We start from the raw sequence: 16,209 nt of genomic DNA, 5'->3' as shown, positions 1-16,209 counted from the left end.
TCAAATGTCCGTGATCCTTTGGGTTCTAACCCTAACCATAGTTGGCTGTGGTCAATCCGTATAGGGCTTTTCAGTCTCAAACGGCCGTGATCCTTTGGGTTCTAACCCTAACCATAGTTGGCTGTGGTCAATCCGTATAGGGCTTTTCTGTCTCAAATGTCCGTGATCCTTTGGGTTCTAACCCTAACCATAGTTGGCTGTGGTCAATCCGTATAGGGCTTTTCTGTCTCAAATGTCCGTGATCCTTTGAACTCATTGGGGGCAATAAAACAACAGAGCCATTCAATAAAGGAGGAGTGATTTGAGCGTTGAGCTTGGGAAAAGGGGGCATGAATTGTTTACATAATTCTAATCCAAAACGTACCTTAATTTACTCGTTGTGACCCACTCAGGTTCCAAACTACACTTTAGACAAGACTGACTGTGCCCATATTTATCCTATTTACACTTTGTAATAAATTTTGACACAAAAATGTTTCTGACTCATATCAATGCCTTATAGGCCGTTTTCAAAAGGATAAGTAGTGACAGTCGCTCCTTAAGGGTTAACAGTTGAGGGTTGAGGGTTAGGAGTTGAGGGTTAAAGGTTAAAGGTTAAGGGTTAAGAGTTGAGGGTTGAGGGTTAAGAGTTGAGGGTTAAAGGTTAAAGTTTAAGGGTTAAGAGTTGAGGGTTGAGGGATAAGGGTTAAGAGAGGTTAATGGTTAAGAGTTGAGGGTTGAGGGTTAAGGGTTAAGGGCTAAGAGTTGAGGGTTAAGGGTTAAGGGCTGAGGGTTAGGAGTTGAGGATTAAGAGTTGAGGGTTAAAGGTTAAGAGTTGAGAGTTGACGATTGAGGGTCGAGGGTTAAGAGTTGAGGGTTGATGGTTAAGAGTTGAGGGTTAAGGGTTAAAGGTTAGGCATTGAGGGTATGTTGTGACTTCTGTCATTTATTTGACTACAGTTTGTATGGTCTAAACTGGTCATCTTATCTCTGTCCAGCAATCTATCTGGCTAAGAAGAACATCAGGAAACAGGGGGAGCTGGTGGACTATGAGAAGGTGATTATTCGAACCTATAATTTACCAAACCTTTACTAAACATTTACTAAACCTGTATTAAACCTTTACTAAACCTTTACTAAACATTTACTAAACCTGTATTAACCCTTTACTAAACCTGTATTAACCCTTTACTAAACCTGTATTAACCCTTTACTAAACCTTTACTAAACCTTTACTAAACCTGTATTAATCCTTTACTAACCCTTTACTAAACCTGTATTAACCCTTTACTAAACCTGTATTAACCCTTTACTAAACCTTTACTAAACCTGTATTAACCCTTTACTAACCCTTTACTAAACCTGTATTAACCCTTTACTAAACCTGTATTAACCCTTTACTAAACCTTTACTAAACCTGTATTAACCCTACTAAACCTGTATTAACCCTTTACTAAACCTGTATTAACCCTTTACTAAACATTTACTAAACCTGTATTAACCCTTTACTAAACATTTACTAAACATTTACTAAACCTGTATTAACCCTACTAAACATTTACTAACCTTTCCTAAACGTTTAGTAAACCTTTCCTAAACCTTTCCTAAACGTTTAGTAAACATTTCCTAATCCTTTCCTAAACCTTTAGTAAACATTTAGTAAACCTTTCCTAAACCTTTAGTAAACCTTTCCTAAACCTTTAGTAAACCTTCAGTAAACCTTTCCTAAACCTTTAGTAAACCTTTCCTAAACCTTTGGTAAACATTTCCCAAATCTTTAGTACACCTTTCCTATCTCCACTATCTGTCTGTCCATCAGTAGGATCACTAACCGTCCTCCTGTCCTTCTCATCCCCTCTCCTCTTCAGGAGAACTACAGCATCCTGCACAAGAGGATTAACCACACCTGGGACTTTGTGGTGATGCAGGCTAGAGAACAGCTCAGGTAACTACACACACACACACTCAGACACACTCAGACACACAAACACACACTCACCTCTCTTAACCCTGTGTGTCTCTCTCTGTGTGTGTGTAGGGCCTCTAAGCAGAGAAGGAAGGCTGACCGTATCGTTCTGGAGTGTCAGGAGCAAGCCTACTGGCTGATCAACAAACCATGTGTAAATATGCCACTATACTACCACTATACTACTACTATACTACTAAGATACTACTACTATACTACTATAATACAGCTATGACTACTACTACTATACTACTACACTACTACTATACTACTATAATACAACTATGACTACTACTACTACACTACTACCATAATACTACCATACTACTGCTATACTACTACTATACTACTAGAGTACAAGTATGACTTCTGCCGCTATACTACTACTATACTACCACTATACTACCACTATACTAACTATGCTGCTGCTATACTTGAACTATGACTACTTCTACTGTACTGCTACTATACTGCTACTATAATACAACTATGACTACTACTACTATACTACTACTATACTACTATTATACTACCAATATACTACTATGCTGCTACTGTACTTGGACTATGACTACTTCTACTATACTATACTTCTACTATACTGCTACTATACTACTACTATACTACTACCATAATACAACTATGACTACTACTACTGTACTACTACTGTAATACTACTATACTACTATTATACTACCACTATACTACTACACTACAACTATGGCTACTACTACTACAGTGCCTTGCGAAAGTATTCGGCCCCCTTGAACTTTGCGACCTTTTGCCACATTTCAGGCTTCAAACATAAAGATATAAAACTGCATTTTTTTGTGAAGAATCAACAACAAGTGGGACACACTCATGAAGTGGAACGACATTTATTGGATATTTCAAACTTTTTTAACAAATCAAAAACTGAAAAATTGGGCGTGCAAAATTATTCAGCCCCCTTAAGTTAATACTTTGTAGCGCCACCTTTTGCTGCAATTACAGCTGTAAGTCGCTTGGGGTATGTCTCTATCAGTTTTGCACATCGAGAGACTGAAATGTTTTCCCATTCCTCCTTGCAAAACAGCTCGAGCTCAGTGAGGTTGGATGGAGAGCATTTGTGAACAGCAGTTTTCAGTTCTTTCCACAGATTCTCGATTGGATTCAGGTCTGGACTTTGACTTGGCCATTCTAACACCTGGATATGTTTATTTTTGAACCATTCCATTGTAGATTTTGCTTTATGTTTTGGATCATTGTCTTGTTGGAAGACAAATCTCCGTCCCAGTCTCAGGTCTTTTGCAGACTCCATCAGGTTTTCTTCCAGAATGGTCCTGTATTTGGCTCCATCCATCTTCCCATCAATTTTAACCATCTTCACTGTCCCTGCTGAAGAAAAGCAGGCCCAAACCATGATGCTGCCACCACCATGTTTGACAGTGGGGATGGTGTGTTCAGCTGTGTTGCTTTTACGCCAAACATAACGTTTTGCATTGTTGCCAAAAAGTTCAATTTTGGTTTCATCTGACCAGAGCACCTTCTTCCACATGTTTGGTGCGTCTACCAGATGGCTTGTGGCAAACTTTAAACAACACTTTTTATGGATATCTTTAAGAAATGGCTTTCTTCTTGCCACTCTTCCATAAAGGCCAGATTTGTGCAATATACGACTGATTGTTGTCCTATGGACAGAGTCTCCCACCTCAGCTGTAGATCTCTGCAGTTCATCCAGAGTGATCATGGGCCTCTTGGCTGCATCTCTGATCAGTCTTCTCCTTGTATGAGCTGAAAGTTTAGAGGGACGGCCAGGTCTTGGTAGATTTGCAGTGGTCTGATACTCCTTCCATTTCAATATTATCGCTTGCACAGTGCTCCTTGGGATGTTTAAAGCTTGGGAAATCTTTTTGTATCCAAATCCGGCTTTAAACTTCTTCACAACAGTATCTCGGACCTGCCTGGTGTGTTCCTTGTTCTTCTCTGCGCTTTTAACGGACCTCTGAGACTATCACAGTGCAGGTGCATTTCTATGAAGACTTGATTACACACAGGTGGATTGTATTTATCATCATTAGTCATTTAGGTCAACATTGCATCATTCAGAGATCCTCACTGAACTTCTGGAGAGAGTTTGCTGCACTGAAAGTAAAGGGGCTGAATAATTTTGCACGCCCAATTTTTTAGTTTTTGATTTGTTAAAAAAGTTTGAAATATCCAATAAATGTCGTTCCACTTCATGATTGTGTCCCACTTGTTGTTGATTCTTCACAAAAAAATACAGTTTTATATCTTTATGTTTGAAACCTGAAATGTGGCAAAAGGTCGCAAAGTTCAAGGGGGCCGAATACTTTCGCAAGGCACTGTATACTACTACTGTAATACTAATATACTACTACTATACTACTAGTATACTGCTATAATACACCTATGAATACCGCCACTATACTACAACTATACTACTATAATACAACTATGACTACTACGACTATACTACTACTATGATACCACTACTATACTACTATAATACAACTATGGCGACTACTATAATACTACTATACTACTACTATATTACTACTATAATACTACTATACTACTACTATAATACTAATATATTACTGCTATACTACTACTATAATATTACCAGACTACTATAATACAACTATGACTACTACTACCACTATTACTACTATACTACTGCTGCTACTAATACTACTACTACTACACGTACTGCTACTACTTCTACTACTATTCTACCACTACTACTATAATTATTACTACTACTACTGCTACTACTACTACTACTAATTTTACAAATATTACTATTACTATACTGCTACTACTGTTACTACTACTATGGCAACTAATATTACTACTACTATACTACTACTTGACTACTACTATACTACAACTATTACTATTTCTACTACTATGCTTCTACTACTACTAGACAACTACTACTACTACCACTATTACTACTATACTACTACTATACTACACCTATAATTCTATACTACAACTATGACTAGTACTGCTACTACTACTACACTATGACTACACTATGACTACTACTACACTATGACTATTACTATTTCTACTGCTACTACTACTATACTACGACTATTCTATGACTACTACTACTACTACTACTACTACTACACTACGGCTATTACTATTTCTACTTCTACTACTACTATACTACGACTATACTATGACTACTACTACTACACTATGACTATTACTATTTCTAATACTACTACTACTATACTACGACTATATTATGACTACTACACTACGACTATTTCTACTACTACTACTACGACTATACTATGACTACTACTACTACACTATGACTATTACTATTTCTACTACTACTACTACACTACGACTATTTCTACTACTACTACTACTACTATACTATGCCTATTACTATTTCTACTACTACTACTACTATACTACGACTATATTATGACTACTACTACTACACTACGACTATTACTATTTCTACTACTACTAATTTTACTAATATTACTACTACTGTACTGCTACTACTATACTACTAATATTAACATTACTAGACTACTACTACTACTATACTACTATTACTACTACTACTACTATACTACTATAACTATACTGCTAATATTACTACTACTATACTACCATCGACATACTACTAACACTACTGCTACTGCACTGCTACTACTATACTACTATACCACTATCACTATACAACAATATTACTAATATTACTACTACCATACTACTCATACTACTACTACTATACTACTAATATTACTACTATACTACTATACAACTAATATTAATACTATACGACTGCTATACTATTTATGTTACTACTACTATACTACTATCGCTATACTGCTAATATTACTACTACTATACTACTACTGCGCTACTACTTTACTACTACTGGACTACTATTATTACTATTACTACTGCTACACTGATACTACTGCTATACTGCTACTACTACTACTACTACTATACTAGTAGTACCACTACAGACCAGATCAGTCTAACCCAGACCCAGACCAAATCAGTCTAACCCAGACCCAGACCAGTCTAACCCAGACCAGATCAGTCTAACCCAGACCCAGACCAGATCCGTCTAACCCAGACCAGTTTAACTGTCTCAGACACAAAATATGAAGATTTCATCTGTTAAAACCTTCAGCTAGAAAAAATATATAAGGGGAGTGAGGGAGAGAGAGGGAGGGAGAGAGGGAGGGAGGGAGAGGGAGGGAGGGGGTATAGAGACAAGGAGGAGCAGTGAGGGGAGGAGAGAGTGGAGTTGAGGGAGAGGAGGAGAGAGGGTATAGAGGGAGAGCAGGAGAGAGTGGAGGGGAGGGCGCACTTTGTCTTCTGTTCCTTAATTCTCATGAATTAAAGAGGAGGAGCGGAGGAAAAGAGTGAAGAGGAGTGGAGAGAGAGAATGGAGGGAATAAAGATGGAGGAAATAGAGTGGAAAACATGAGCAGGGCTAAGTGCTCACACTCTCTCTCAGAGCTGACTGTGTGTGTGTGTGTGTGTGTGTGTGTGTGTGTGTGTGTGTGTGTGTGTGTGTGTGTGTGTGTGTGTGTGTGTGTGTGTGTGTGTATCAGTGTGTCAGCTGACCAAGATGGCGTAGCAGTTGAACTTCTGTTTTTGTCTTGTCCCGTGTACAGTCGTGGCCAAAAGTTTTGAGAATGACAAATATTCATTTTCACAAAGTCTGCTGCCTCAGTTTGTATGATGGCAATTTGCATATACTCCAGAACGTTATGAAGAGTGATCAGATGAATTGCAATTAGTTGCAAAGTCCCTCTTTGCCATGCAAATTAACTGAATCACAAAAAAACATTTCCACTGCATTTCAGCCCTGCCACAAAAGGACCAGCTGACCTCATGTCAGTGATTATCTCGTTAACACAGGTGTGAGTGTTGACGAGGACAAGGCTGGAGATCACTCTGTCATGCTGATTGAGTTTGAATAACAGACTGGAAGCTTCAAAAGGAGGGTGGTGCTTAGAATCATTGTTCTTCCTCTGTCAACCATGGTTACCTGCAAGGAAACACGTGCTGTCGTCATTGCTTTGCACAAAAAGGGCTTCACAGGCAAGGATATTGCTGCCAGTAAAATTGCACCTAAATCAACCATTTATCGGATCATCAAGAACTTTAAGGAGAGTGGTTCAATTGTTGTAAAGAAGGCTTTAGGGCGCGCAAGAAAGTCCAACAAGCGGTAGGACTGTCTCCTAAAGTTGATTCAGCTGCGTGATCGGAGCACCATAGCTTGCTCAGGAATGCCAACAGGCAGGTGTGAGTGCATCTGCACGCACAGTGAGGCAAAGACCTTTGGAGAACGGCCTGGTGTCAAGAAGGGCAGCAAAGAAGCCACTTCTCTCCAGGAAAAACATCAGGGACAGACTGATTTTCTGCAAAAGGTACAGGGATTGGACTGCTGAGGACTGAGGTAAAGTCATTTTCACTGATGAATCCCCTTTCCGATTGTTTGGGGCATCCGGAAAAAAAGCTTGTCTGGAGAAGACAAGGTGAGCGCTACCATCAGTCCTGTGTTATGCCAACAGTAAAGCATCCTGAGACCATTCATGTGTGGGGTTGCTTCTCAGCCAAGGGAGTGGGCTCACTCACACTTTTTCCTAAGAACACAACAATGAATAAAGAATGGTACCAACACATCCTCCAAGAGCAACTTTTCCCAACCATCCAGGAACAGTTTGGTGACGAACAATGCCTTTTCTAACACGATGGAGCACCTTGCCATAAGGCAAAAGTGATAACTAAGTGGCTTGGGGAACAAAACATCGATATTTTGGGTCCATGGCCAGGAAACTCCCCAGACATTAATCCCACTGAAAACTTGTGGTCAATCCTCAAGAGGCGGGTGGACAAACAAAAACCTACAAATTCTGACAAACTCCAAGCGTTGATTATGCAAGAATGGGCTGCCATCAGTCAGGATGTGGCCCAGAAGTTAATTGACAGCATGGACTGCAGGGGTCTTGAAAAAGAAGTGTCAACACTGCAAAAATGTACTCTTTGCATCAACTTCATGTAATTGTCAATAAAGGCCTTTGACACTTATGAAATGCTTGTAATTATACTTCAGTATTCCCATTAGATGAATTCACATAGTTCTTATGTGTTCATTAACCAATTCAATTAAAACACTCTGTCAGTTTCTAAGAATTTGTAAGATACGGATCTGCTATTTTTTATACTTTAGAACCGGAACCCCCCACCAGAAGCTAGCCAGCTAACTAGCTACTAGCCAGTTAGCCACTGCTAGCGATCATCACTGTTAACATGGACATCAGCCAGCCTCAGCCCGGTCAATTCCTGCCAGTCTGCACAGCGCGATATACCCAGAGCATATCGGACTGCTTTTTGTCTACCACATCTCCGGATTCCTACTGCAAGTTCTGAACCTTTACACCAGATCATCGCAGCTGGCTAGCTGCTATCCGAGTGGCTATTCCTGGCTAACGTCTCTGTCCTGAAGCAAGCACCAGTTAGCCTGGAGCTAGCCTCAAGCTAGGCCCATCTCCTGGCTAGCCGAAGAGGTTCATCAGCCAATTCTTGGGCTACAATACCTCGTTTGCCAATTGGCCTGGACCCTTTAAGGTCGGCACGGAGTCCCGACGATCCATCACGACTGGTCTGTCAACATAACCGTCTGAGGTGGTTTCAACAGGGTCTTGCGTCGCGACGTCCCCAGAGGCCCATCTGCTATCCCCGGCCCGCTAGCTGTCTGAATCGCTGTGTCTTCAGCTCACCTAGCATAGTAGCACTACTGAATCTCAGTGTCTCCAGCTTGCCTAGAGTAGTAGCACTACTGAATCGCTGTGTCTCTAGCTCGCCTAGCGTAGTAGCACTACTGAATCGCTGTGTCTCCAGCTCGTCTAGAGTAGTTGCACTACTGAATCGCTGTGTCTCCAGCTCGCCTAGAGTAGTAGCACTACTGAATCGCTGTGTCTCCAGATCACCTAGCATAGTAGCACTACTGAATCTCAGTGTCTCCAGCTCGCCTAGAGTAGTAGCACTACTGAATCGCTGTGTCTCTAGCTCGCCTAGCGTAGTAGCACTACTGAATCGCTGTGTCTCCAGCTCGCCTAGAGTAGTTGCACTACTGAATCGCTGTGTCTCCAGCTAGCCTAGCGTAGTAGCACTAATAAATTGGCTCCCTGAGTCATCTATTGCTACTCACCTGACCCGATATTCACTCTGCTACACATGCCTCTCCCTAATGTCAATATGCCTTGTCTATTGCTGTTTTGGTTAGTGATTATTGTCTTATTTCACTGTAGAGCCTCAAGCCATGGTCAATATGCCTTAGCTAGGCCTTTTGTTCCAATCCCCACACATGCGGTGACCACATTAACTGGTGCCTCTAGAGACAAAACCTCTCTCATCGCTACTCAATGCCTAGGTTTACCTCGACTGTACTCACATCCTACCATACCCTTGTCTGTACATTATGCCTTGAATCTATTCTTCCGTGCCCAGAAACCTGCTCCTTTTACTCTCTGTTCCGAACGCACTAGACTACCATTTCTTATAGCCTTTAGCCGTACCCTTATCCTACTCCTCCTCTGTTCCTCTGGTGATGTAGAGGTTAACCCAGGCCCTGCAGCCCCCTGCACTGCTCCTATTCCTGAGGCACTCTCATTTGTTGAATTCTGTAACCGTAAAAGCCTGGTTTCATGCACGTTAACATTAGAAGCCTCCTCCCTAAGTTTGTTTTATTCACTGCCTTAGCACCCTCTGCCAACCCGGATGGCCTAGCCGTGTCTGAATCCTGGCTTAAGAAGGCCACCAAAAATCTTTAAATTTCCATTCCTAACTATAACATTTTCCGACAACATAGAACCGCCAAAGGGGGTGGAGTTGCAATCTACTGCAGAGACAACCTGAAAAATTCTGTAATGCTATCCAGGACTATGCCCAAACAATTAGAGCTTCTACTTTAAAAAATCCACCTTTCCAGAAACAAGTTTCTCACCATTGCGGCTTGCTATAGACCCCCCTCTGCCCCCAGCTGTACCTTGGACACCATATGTGAATTGATTGCCCCCCATCTATCTTCAGAGCTCATACTGTTAGGTGACCTAAACTGGGACATGCTTAACAACCCAAACATCCTACAATCTAAACTAGATGCCCTCAATCTCACACAAATCATCAAGGAACCTACCATGGACACCCTCTTAGATTATCATCCTGACCAACCTGCCCTCTACATACACCTCTGCTGTCTTCAACCAGGATCTCAGCAATCACTGCCTCATTGCCTTCGTGTGTAATGGGTCCGTAGTCATACGACCACCCCTCACCCCTCTGTCAAAACGCTCCCTAAAACACTTCAGCGAACAGGCCTTTCTAATCGACCTGGCCCGGGTATCCTGGAAGGATATTGATCTCATCCCGTCAACAGACGATGCCTGGTTGCATGCCCGATTCAAAAAATGTAGAACTAAGAACAGATATAGCCCTTGATTCACTCCAGACTTGACTGCCCTTGACCAGCACAAAAACATCCTGTGGCGTTCTGCATTAGCATCAAATAGCCCCCGCAATATGCAACTTTTCAGGGAAGTCAGGAACAAATATACACAGGCAGTTAGGAAAGCTAAGGCTAGCTATTTCAAACAGAAATGTGCATCCTGTAGCACTAATTCCAAAAAGCTCTGGGTCACGGCAAAGTCCATTGAGAATAAGAGCACCTCCTCCCAGCTGCCCACTGCACTGAGGCTTGGAAACAATGTCACCACCGATAAATCTACGATAATCGATCATTTCAATAAAGCATTGCTTCAATAACCATGCTTCCACCTGGCTACCCCAACCCCGGCCAACGGCTCCGCATCCCCTGCAGCAACTAGCCCAAGCCCCCCCTTCCTCTCCTTCACCCAAATCCAGACAGCTGATGTTCTGAAAGAGATTCAGAATCTGGATCCCTACAAATCAGCCGAGCTAAACAATCTGGACCCCTACAAATCAGCTGGGCTAGACCATCTGGACCCCTACAAATCAGCTGGGCTAAACAATCTGGAGCCTACAAATCAGATAGACAATCTGGACCCTACAAATCAGCTGGGCTAATCAATCTGGAAACCTACAAATCAGCTGGGCTAGACAATCTGGACCCCTACAAATCAGCTGGACAATCTGGACCCCTACAAATCAGCTGGACAATCTGGAATCGTACAAATCAGCTGGACAATCTGGACCCCTACAAATCAGCTGGGCAATCTGGACACCTAAAAATCAGCTGGGCTAGACAATCTGGAACCCTACAAATCAGCTAGACAATCTGGACCCCTACAAATCAGATGGACAATATGGACCCCTACAAATCAGCTGGGCATTCTGGACCCCTACAAAACAGCTGGACAATCTGGACCCCTACAAGTCAGCTGGGAAATCTGGACGCTACAAATCAGCTGGACAATCTTGACCCGTACAAATCAGCTGGACAATATGGACCCGTACAAATCAGCTGGACAATCTGGACCCTACAAATCAGCTGGGCTAAACACTCTGGACCACTACAAATCAGCTGGGCTGGACAATCTGCACAATTCAAATCAGCTGGTCAGTCTGGACCCCTACAAATCAGCTGGACAATCTGGACCCCTACATATCAGCTGGACAATCAGGACCCCTACTTATCAGCTGGACAATCTGGACCCCTACATATCAGCTGGACAATCCGGACCCTACAAATCAGCTGGACAATCTGGACCCTTACAAATCAGCTGGGCAATCTGGATCTCTACAAATCAGCTGGGCTAAACAATCTGGACCCCTACATATCAGCTGGACAATCCGGACCCTACAAATCAGCTGGACAATCTGGACCCCTACAAATCAGCTGGACAATCTGGACCCCTACAAATCAGCTGGGCAATCTGGACCCTTACAAATCAGCTGGACAATCTGAACCCTACAAATCAGCTGGACAATCTGGACCCCTACAAATCAGCTGGGCATTCTGGACCCCTACAAAACAGCTGGACAATCTGGACCCCTACAAGTCAGCTGGGAAATCTGGACCATACAAATCAGCTGGACAATCTGGACCCGTACAAATCAGCTGGACAATATGGACCCGTACAAATCAGCTGGACAATCTGGACCCTACAAATCAGCTGGACAATCTGGAATCGTACAAATCAGCTGGACAATCTGGACCCTACAAATCAGCTGGACAATCTGGACCCCTACAAATCAGCTGGGCAATCTGGACACCTAAAAATCAGCTGGGCAATCTGTACCCCAACAAATCAGCTGGACAATCTGGACCCCTACAAATCAGCTGGAATGGACAGTCTGGACCCTACAAATCAGCTGGGCTAAACAATCTGGACCCCTACAAATCAGCTGGGCTGGACAATCTGGACCATTACAAATCAGCTGGACAATCTGGACCCCTACATATCAGCTGGACAATATGGACCCCTACATATCAGCTGGACAATCTGGACCCCTACATATCAGATGGACAATCTGGACCCCTACATATCAACTGGACAATCTGGACCCCTACAAATCAGCTCGACCATCTGGACCCCTACAAATAAGCTGGACAATCTGGACCCCTACAAATCAGCTGGGCTAAACAATCTGGACCCCTACAAATAAACTGGGCAATCTGGATCCCTACAAATCAGCTGGGCTAAACAATCTCGACCCCTACAAATCAGCTGGACAATCTGGACCCTACAAATCAGCTGGGCTAAACAATCTGGACCCCTACATATCAGCTGGACAATCCGGACTCTACAAATCAGCTGGACAATCTGGACCCCTACAAATCAGCTGGACAATCTGGACCCCTACAAATCAGCTGGGCAATCTGGACCCCTACATATCAGCTGGACAATATGGACCCCTACATATCAGCTGGACAATCTGGACCCCTACATATCAGATGGACAATCTGGACCCCTACATATCAACTGGACAATCTGGACCCCTGCAAATCAGCTCGACCATCTGGACCCCTACAAATAAGCTGGACAATCTGGACCCCTACAAATCAGCTGGGCTAAACAATCTGGACCCCTACAAATAAACTGGGCAATCTGGATCCCTACAAATCAGATGGGCTAAACAATCTCGACCCCTACAAATCAGCTGGACAATCTGGACCCTACAAATCAGCTGGGCTAAACAATCTGGACCCCTACATATCAGCTGGACAATCCGGACTCTACAAATCAGCTGGACAATCTGGACCCCTACAAATCAGCTGGACAATCTGGACCCCTACAAATCAGCTGGGCAATCTGGACCCTTAGAAATCAACTGGACAATCTGGACCCTACAAATCAGCTGGGCTAAATATTCTGGACCCCTACAAATCAGCTGGGCTGGACAATCTGCACCCTTCAAATTAGCTGGGCAATCTGGACCCCTACAAATCAGCTGGACAATCTGGACCCCTACATATCAGCTGGACAATCTGGACCCCTACAAATCAGCTGGGCAATCTGGACACCTAAAAATCAGCTGGGCTAGACAATCTGGAACCCTACAAATCAGCTAGACAATCTGGACCCCTACAAATCAGATGGACAATCTGGACCCCTACAAATCAGCTGGGCATTCTGGACCCCTACAAAACAGCTGGACAATCTGGACCCCTACAAGTCAGCTGGGAAATCTGGACGCTACAAATCAGCTGGACAATCTTGACCCGTACAAATCAGCTGGACAATATGGACCCGTACAAATCAGCTGGACAATCTGGACCCTACAAATCAGCTGGGCTAAACACTCTGGACCACTACAAATCAGCTGGGCTGGACAATCTGCACAATTCAAATCAGCTGGTCAGTCTGGACCCCTACAAATCAGCTGGACAATCTGGACCCCTACATATCAGCTGGACAATCAGGACCCCTACTTATCAGCTGGACAATCTGGACCCCTACATATCAGCTGGACAATCCGGACCCTACAAATCAGCTGGACAATCTGGACCCTTACAAATCAGCTGGGCAATCTGGATCTCTACAAATCAGCTGGGCTAAACAATCTGGACCCCTACATATCAGCTGGACAATCCGGACCCTACAAATCAGCTGGACAATCTGGACCCCTACAAATCAGCTGGACAATCTGGACCCCTACAAATCAGCTGGGCAATCTGGACCCTTACAAATCAGCTGGACAATCTGGACCCTACAAATCAGCTGGACAATCTGGACCCCTACAAATCAGCTGGGCATTCTGGACCCCTACAAAACAGCTGGACAATCTGGACCCCTACAAGTCAGCTGGGAAATCTGGACCCTACAAATCAGCTGGATAATCTGGACCCGTACAAATCAGCTGGACAATATGGACCCGTACAAATCAGCTGGACAATCTGGACCCTACAAATCAGCTGGACAATCTGGAATCGTACAAATCAGCTGGACAATCTGGACCCTACAAATCAGCTGGACAATCTGGACCCCTACAAATCAGCTGGGCAATCTGGACACCTAAAAATCAGCTGGGCAATCTGTACCCCAACAAATCAGCTGGACAATCTGGACCCCTACAAATCAGCTGGAATGGACAGTCTGGACCCTACAAATCAGCTGGGCTAAACAATCTGGACCCCTACAAATCAGCTGGGCTGGACAATCTGGACCATTACAAATCAGCTGGACAATCTGGACCCCTACATATCAGCTGGACAATATGGACCCCTACATATCAGCTGGACAATCTGGACCCCTACAAATCAGCTCGACCATCTGGACCCCTACAAATAAGCTGGACAATCTGGACCCCTACAAATCAGTTGGGCTAAACAATCTGGACCCCTACAAATAAACTGGGCAATCTGGATCCCTACAAATCAGCTGGGCTAAACAATCTCGACCCCTACAAATCAGCTGGACAATCTGGACCCTACAAATCAGCTGGGCTAAACAATCTGGACCCCTACATATAGGCTGGACAATCCGGACTCTACAAATCAGCTGGACAATCTGGACCCCTACAAATCAGCTGGACAATCTGGACCCCTACAAATCAGCTGGGCAATCTGGACCATTAGAAATCAACTGGACAATCTGGACCCTACAAATCAGCTGGGTTAAATATTCTGGACCCCTACAAATCAGCTGGGCTGGACAATCTGCACCCTTCAAATTAGCTGGGCAATCTGGACCCCTACAAATCAGCTGGACAATCTGGACCCCTACATATCAGCTGGACAATCTGGACCCCTACAAATCAGCTGGGCAATCTGGACACCTAAAAATCAGCTGGGCTAGACAATCTGGAACCCTACAAATCAGCTAGACAATCTGGACCCCTACAAATCAGATGGACAATCTGGACCCCTACAAATCAGCTGGGCATTCTGGACCCCTACAAAACAGCTGGACAATCTGGACCCCTACAAGTCAGCTGGGAAATCTGGACGCTACAAATCAGCTGGACAATCTTGACCCGTACAAATCAGCTGGACAATATGGACCCGTACAAATCAGCTGGACAATCTGGACCCTACAAATCAGCTGGGCTAAACACTCTGGACCACTACAAATCAGCTGGGCTGGACAATCTGCACAATTCAAATCAGCTGGTCAGTCTGGACCCCTACAAATCAGCTGGACAATCTGGACCCCTACATATCAGCTGGACAATCAGGACCCCTACTTATCAGCTGGACAATCTGGACCCCTACATATCAGCTGGACAATCCGGACCCTACAAATCAGCTGGACAATCTGGACCCTTACAAATCAGCTGGGCAATCTGGATCTCTACAAATCAGCTGGGCTAAACAATCTGGACCCCTACATATCAGCTGGACAATCCGGACCCTACAAATCAGCTGGACAATCTGGACCCCTACAAATCAGCTGGACAATCTGGACCCCTACAAATCAGCTGGGCAATCTGGACCCTTACAAATCAGCTGGACAATCTGGACCCTACAAATCAGCTGGACAATCTGGACCCCTACAAATCAGCTGGGCATTCTGGACCCCTACAAAACAGCTGGACAATATGGACCCCTAAAAATCAGCTGGGCTAGACAATCTGGAACCCTACAAATCAGCTAGACAATCTGGACCCCTACAAATCAGATGGACGATCTGGACCCCTACAAATCAGCTGGGCATTCTGGACCCCTACAAAACAGCTGGACAATCTGGACCCCTACAAGTCAGCTGGGAAATCTGGACGCTACAAATCAGCTGGACAATCTTGACCCGTACAAATCAGCTGGACAATATGGACCCGTA

The 16,209-nt window shown here is 43.8% G+C and overlaps 1 protein-coding gene across 3 annotated transcripts in view; it reads left to right on the top strand.

Annotated features, from left to right (window-relative positions):
- The window catches only part of LOC139394182 (regulator of G-protein signaling 11-like), a 77,217-nt gene that overhangs the window by 25,260 nt on the left and 35,748 nt on the right, over nt 1-16,209 (top strand). For all 3 annotated transcript variants that reach the window (XM_071142224.1, XM_071142226.1, XM_071142225.1), the window contains 3 exons: nt 978-1,036; nt 1,848-1,924; nt 2,018-2,099. In XM_071142224.1, the coding sequence (XP_070998325.1) occupies nt 978-1,036; nt 1,848-1,924; nt 2,018-2,099 (218 nt within the window). The remainder of the gene's footprint in view (nt 1-977; nt 1,037-1,847; nt 1,925-2,017; nt 2,100-16,209) is intronic.

Source organism: Oncorhynchus clarkii, unplaced genomic scaffold (genome assembly GCF_045791955.1).
Source record: "Oncorhynchus clarkii lewisi isolate Uvic-CL-2024 unplaced genomic scaffold, UVic_Ocla_1.0 unplaced_contig_11233_pilon_pilon, whole genome shotgun sequence".
In the NCBI taxonomy this organism is placed as follows: Eukaryota; Metazoa; Chordata; class Actinopteri; order Salmoniformes; family Salmonidae; genus Oncorhynchus; species Oncorhynchus clarkii.
The sequence above is the reverse complement of the archived record's forward strand: the minus strand, read 5'-3'. Positions and strand labels throughout refer to the sequence as shown.